Source organism: Panthera leo, chromosome A1 (genome assembly GCF_018350215.1).
Source record: "Panthera leo isolate Ple1 chromosome A1, P.leo_Ple1_pat1.1, whole genome shotgun sequence".
Taxonomy (NCBI): Eukaryota; Metazoa; Chordata; class Mammalia; order Carnivora; family Felidae; genus Panthera; species Panthera leo.
In genome coordinates, this window is record NC_056679.1 from 100415007 (window position 1) to 100421329 (window position 6323).

The window sequence follows — 6323 nt, forward strand, 5'->3', positions numbered from 1 at the left end:
ATCTCATTGGAACTCTCTTCCCAGCAGTTCTCTGTGTTTTCAAAAAATCTGTTTTCTTCACTTCTGATCGTATCCGTTTTTCTGCTTGAGCATAATTATCACAAGTCTAGAAGATCAGAGAGTAATGACTGGCTTGAAGGCCCTCGGGGATTCATTAATCAGTTACTGCTCACAGATGGAAAAGGTAGGCCCCGTAACTGCCCTTCTCTGCAACTTTCCTCTTGGTCCCATGCTGTTTCTATTTCTGAAGGCATCCTGCCTCAGGAGGCAGAGAGAGAATCCCCATTCTTGTTTCCATCCCACAGACTTACTGTGGTCATTAAGTCCAAATAACCCTTCCTCTAGATCCAAAGTCAAAGTCATACTCAAAAACTTTTAGCAACATGATGAGTCATCTCCAGTGAGACTCCATGAATACTCTGGAATTTTTGAATCCATAGGAAAAGTCATGAGTAAGGAGAAAGTCAGTGCCATTTTATTTTTCAACAGTCTTCAAAGCTCTCAAAATTCATATCCTGTGTAGAAAGTGGTACTTGGTTTGTCTAAAGGAGAAATACTAGGCTGTGCTGGGGTTCAATTTTTCATGGAGTAAAGTCAGGAACATTAAAAGTAGCAGGAGAGAATCTGAAGTTTACTATGGTTGTGTGAACCATTTGGAAGAAGTCATAGGAAAATTGCCTGGGCTTTAGTGAAGAAATATATTCTGTTAAAATGATTTTTTGTTAAGTATGTAATTTATGTTTGAATGCCTGGCTACATTTGTGGGGGTGCTATTTGGGGCAATTCTAAGACACAGTCAATTTAATGTACTAAAGTCATTCTATTTAAATAAGGTTTATCAAAGCTAACTCCCACACTGTTTCTCTAAAATAAAGCCATATGCCTTTTTTCCTATGCTCTGCCAATGAAGATTATACATCTCTCAGACGTCTTGATTGTTCTCTTAAGGACGCTTCTTTTCATCAGGTTAACTATTCTGTTTGCATTCTTTGGTTTAATTATTTAAAGAATCTCCACATTTATGACCGTGAAGAGATGATACATTTTTAGGATATCATTCATCCTAAATTCACCCTAACTGTCAGTGTTGGCCTTTAAAAACATTCCACTGAAGGATTACAGAAGAGGAAAGTACAAATACATGTTCTTTTCCCTTTGTAAGCTTCTATTTAGAGTCAATTGAAAGAAGGCCAAAAGTTATATTTGCAAGATAATCATGTGTAAGCAAAGATGTTAATAATTAATGAAGAATGCATATCATAATACATAAAACAACTCCTTCCCCTTTTTAAAATCCAAGGAGCGAAAAGTCTCTGGTTCATAGCTCACTTTTTATTCAACCCCTGAAAGAGGGTTTGGAACAAAAAGTATGATTTATTTAAAAGCCTCAGTCAACAGGTATTTCCTGAAAATATTTTCCATAAAAAGTAGAGTATGGTGCTCCAGAATAAAAAAAGGATCCATTTTTACCATTTTCTTCTTTTCTTTCCTTTTTGGTCCTTTTTTCTTTTTTCTTCTTCTTTTTCTTTAACTTTCCAGCCAAAGGTTTCTATGATCTCGATGCCTTAAATGAAGCTGCTTGGACAAGCGCCCTGAGCCAGTTGGTTCCCTGTAATATTTGTGGGCGTACCTTCCTGCCAGACAGACTGATTGTTCACCAACGATCCTGTAAGCCAAAAGTCGCCAAGTAAAGCCCTTTCTCCCAGCAAGTGTTACAGGACTTAGATCCTTTCGAGAGAGATGGGGGTATGGAGGGAAGGAGAAAAAGGAGGCGAGGAGAAGAAACAAGAAAAACAAATTGTCACGAGGCTGTCTACGGGAAGGCAGCTGGGTGCTTGGGTGGCACGAACGTGACCGTGATGTGGTGGGCAAGCGCTCTGCTTTCAGCAAGCAGCTGCGTGCATGTGCACAGACACACGGGGGGCTGTGTCACACTCTGTCAAGCAGAATTACAGTGGGCCGCCCCTCATTGGGGCTGGCTTTTTTGTCTCGAGAAAATTTCAGAGCCAACTGTTGGTGTTTTTCCACCATTCTCTCCCCGCACCCACCCAGCAAGATTTTGAACTTCACAGTTAGGTCTCTTATTATTCTGGGAACAGAGGTTTCAGGTGGTCATTTCAGGCAACTCCTTAAGTCTCAAGAAAAACTGGATTCCTTCCCATCCCTGTGCTTTCTGAAATAATGTACCATTCCCTGTTTCCTCCGATCCGGGGAAAAGTTTTTAATTGAGCTAGTGATTGGGAATCTTTTCTCTGTAAAATCATTGCATGACAAACGCGTTCAAAAAAGAGCTAAGGAGTTCAAGTACTAGAACGATGTCTAACTCATACTCCCTTGCTAAGAGCAGGAAATGCTACAGAGAAATTTCAGAACCGGTTCCAGCTTCATATGTCACAAGATTGCTACAGCGCCATTCATCAAATGGGTGGAGGTTAGCTCCTTCCTTCTATAGGCGAAGTCCAGAGAGTTCTCTCTGCCCTCACAGGGGCTTATAGGTGTTTTATTGTTGAGGTCTACAATCTTGCCAGGAAGTTCTGCACCACCCCACCCACTACCCCTGCAATGGGTTGTGAAACTGCCCTGTATTTTAGGCCTTGAATGTGTATTCATAGGGGCAAGGCTCTCCTGGGAGGAGGCCAGGGTCAGGGAGGTGCTCTGCCCAGGAAATTCTGCTCCCCGTCTGGGCAGTTTTGCTTGAGATCTTTGTTCCTTTTATGGCTGGAGTTCAGAGCCATTCTGGATCCCCTGGGTTCCTGCAAACCTTGCATTCATGACTTAACCCAGCAGTTAGCTCCACATTCTACAAGCAAATTTATTTGACCTAATGTTTTAGTCACACATCTCCATATTATAAGCGGTTAGGTTAAGATAATTGCCCTAATTGTTCTTTTTTTTTTTCCTGCCTGTTCTAAAGGAAGAAGAGGTTAACTTTTTAAATAGTCTTTAGATAACCTCAGAGAAGATTACCATCTTGAGAAAGACAGCATTTAATGACCCGTTGATGGTTTAGTTCTTTTATTTTGCTGGCAAAAATGACATCTAGTAATGGAGTTAGTGTAGTGTGAGTCAGACTCTGTGCCTCGTGCTTCCCATACTTCACTGTTTATAAATCTCACACCAACCCTACAAGGAGACATTATCTATATTTTACATCCGAGGAAACTGGTATTTAAATAGGTCAATAGCTAACTAGAGGTCACACTGGGCTGGAGTCGAGTGAAGCAAACTCGCAACCGTTGGAATTCCAAACTCATACTCTTTGCCAGTGCTATTTGTGTGATGGATGTCTTCACGAACACAATGAACTGTACTAACCAATGATCTGCCAGGTGTGATTTTTTTTTTTTTTAATCCAGTGTTTAGCACCTAAGGCAACTGGGAATCTCAGCATGCTTGTAGTTTGCCTGCTGGAATTTTTGGTCAACTGTGGAGGTGAAAACACAAGTCAGAACTGCCCTCGCTGTCTTGCAGTGGCCACTGTGCCTTCTGCTAATGGTGGAAGCAGTCAAATGGGGGAAATAAAGCAGAAGTGCTGGTCTCAACTTTGAAAGCAGTTGCCTAAAAAAGACATCCTTATACACATTTCTTTCAAAACATGACCAAAAAAAAAAAAAATCAAAATAAATGACTCTGAAGGAATTATCGGGTCTGTGAGTTCTTTTTTTTTTTTTTTTAATGTTTATTTATGTTCAAGTGAGAAAGAGAGAAAGAGTAAGTCAGAGAGGGGCAGATAGAGAAAGGGACAGAAGATCCAAAGCAGGCTCTGCACTGACAGCAGCAAGCCCGATGCGGGGCTCGAACCCAAGAGCCATGAGAGCATGACCTGAGCCAAAGTCAGATGCTTAACCGACTGAGCCACCCAGGCGCCCCAGGTCTGTGAGTTCTTGAAGTGGGAAACATTTCTGCCTCCAGCTCTGCCGCAGCTGGCCCTCAAGTGGTCCGTGGAATTAAATCCACAGCAAGGTCAGGAGATGACATCAGTCCAAGAGTTCCTGTCTGTTAGCAAGGCAGGCAGTCAAGATCTCCCCATTGCTAGGAAAGAGCTCACCTGTTCTGCCACCTGCCCTCCCCCCAATGAATTCATCTCTGTGCAGATATTCCTACTGTCCAAAGAAATCGGTAGGTGGCCCTTCCGTGAGTTGTGAATTTGAACCTTGCCGTGGTCCCCATAGATACTCTCCTAGAGGATGAGGAGCAGATACCAGATGAAGTTACTCGGAACTCTTATGCTTACACTTATGCTTACACCCACAGGCAGGTCCTGGTGTGGGGTCCCATAGTGTTACAGGCATCAGCAACAATACACTTCCCCCACTGCTCTGTTAACTGCTCCAGACTTTCATGAAATTTCCCTTTAGTTGACGTTGCTGGAAGACTGCCAGGATGTCTTGATGCTCATTTGCACATTCAATTCACATCACAGTTGCAGGGTATGTCCTATCAGCAGGGGACCATGGGGACCAAACAAGCATGTCCTAGTAGGGGTGTGGAGAAGAAGAATCTCCTCCTGTGAGTAAGCATGGAAATCTGTGAAGAACTCCTTTGCAGAGACTCTTCAGGCAGCCCCATCATAATGGTTTCTGACAGGCAAGTATTTCCAACTGGGGTCTCAGGGATGGCTCCCAGATGACGCTGCTTCAGCCTGAGGAATACTGACCCAGGTCTCTTCATGGAAAAAGAAGCTGCTATTGACAAGCAGAATCATTTGTGGAGCAGGGAGGCAATAGAGAGCAGATATCCAATATCTTCTACTTCCTGAACACCAGAAAACAGCCCTCGGTTTTTCTGTCCTTGTCCACTTTTGACATTAGTAGCATTTCGTCTCAATACCCCTGCCTAAACCAGTCCTTGTGACTTTAAGCCCACATCCGGTCAAGGGTGGAGGTTCAAGTTCAGCTCCTTCCATTCCCCCACTCCTGAAGGATCTTTTCTCCCCTGTGGGGACGGTCCCCCTTCCTTTATCATTTGTGACTTTCCCAGTGACCCAGCATCCGGCCCACGTGAAATCCCGTGTCTGTTCTGCTGATGCTCCCCACTCTCTATGAGCACTGTGGTCGGAGACGAGAAATGACATGTTCCGGCACTTGGAAGAAACAGACTCCTCGGAGAAGCAGTGACCCTTCCAGAGAGGGCCAGACTGGGGGGTGTAGAGAGAACATACACCAGGATAAACATTTCACATAGGACGGGGCACCGCTGTGATTTCTTCTGCTCGAATTTTGTCATCAAAAGACTTAAACAAATACAACTCATAAAAAAGTATGATGAAGTCCCACGTTCTCAACACCCATGTAAAACTTTCTTCTTGAGATCCTGGGGTTGAACTTGAGCAGTTTAAATATCAGCTACTAGTCCGTGAGGTAAACGAGGAAGATGAACAGGCAGAGAGAGTTGTTGAGAGCCTGGGATACGAGGGTCCACCTGAAAATGCCTTTCAATTCTGCTTATGGAAACATGAGATGAAGCCAGCAGTGGGTATAATCTAACTTCAAATGTGATTTGAAAAAAAGTGAAACCTGACCTAGACATCCTGGGGCCAGGTCCTATCACTGATGCACATTGGTCACCTATAGGTCAAGGGTTTTCAGATAATTCTAAGTTGAGAGTATGTTATACAAAATAACAGCCCCCCCCCCAAAAATGTTGATGCCCAGCCCCAAAACTTCTGAATCTGTTACCTTACGTGGTAAGAGAGACCTTGCAGATGTGATTAAGACCTTGGAGTGGGGAGATGATTTCACATTATCTGGATGGGCCCAATCTAATTGCACGACTCTTTAAAAGTGGAACAAGAAAGGGGCGCCTGGGTGGCTCAGTTGGTGAAGCGTCTGACTTTGGCTCAGGTCATGATCTCACGGTTCATGGGTTCGAGCCCCGCGTCAGGCTCTGTGCTCACAGCTCAGACCCCGGAGCCTGCTTGGGATTCTGTCTCTCCCTCTCTCTCTGCCCCTCCCCCCCCCACACTTGCACTCTGTCTCTCTCAAAAATAAATAAAACATTCTTAAAAATTAAAAAAAAAAAAAGAAGGGAAAGAGGTGGGTCAGAGACATGGCAGCATGAGAAAGATTTGTCACCCCACTGCTGGCTCTGAGATGCTGGCAGCTGTGTGCAAGGACCGGAGAGAAGCCTACAGGAGCTAAGTGTGGCCCCAGCTGACAGCCAGCCAGGAAACGGGAACCTCAGTCCCATAACGACCACTTGCTGGGGTCTGTCAACAACACAAATGAGCAAGGAAACACCTTCTTCCCCGGAGCCTCCAGAAAGAAATGCTACCCTGCCAACAATTTGTTTTTATCTGGTGAATCCAAGGTCGAACTCCTGAC

The 6323-nt window shown here is 44.1% G+C and overlaps 1 protein-coding gene across 12 annotated transcripts in view; it reads left to right on the forward strand.

Annotated features, from left to right (window-relative positions):
• Positions 1-3609, forward strand: part of LOC122216754 (zinc finger protein 474) — a 61791-nt gene extending 58182 nt beyond the window's left edge. For 5 of the 12 annotated variants that reach the window (XM_042933815.1, XM_042933829.1, XM_042933833.1 and 2 more), the window contains one exon: positions 1540-1709. In XM_042933815.1, coding sequence (XP_042789749.1) covers positions 1540-1691 — 152 coding nt within the window. In that variant the 3' untranslated portion in view covers positions 1692-1709. The other 7 variants (XR_006201126.1, XR_006201133.1, XR_006201134.1 and 4 more) reach the window with 7 other exon arrangements.
• Positions 3610-6323: the final 2714 nt, after the last annotated feature.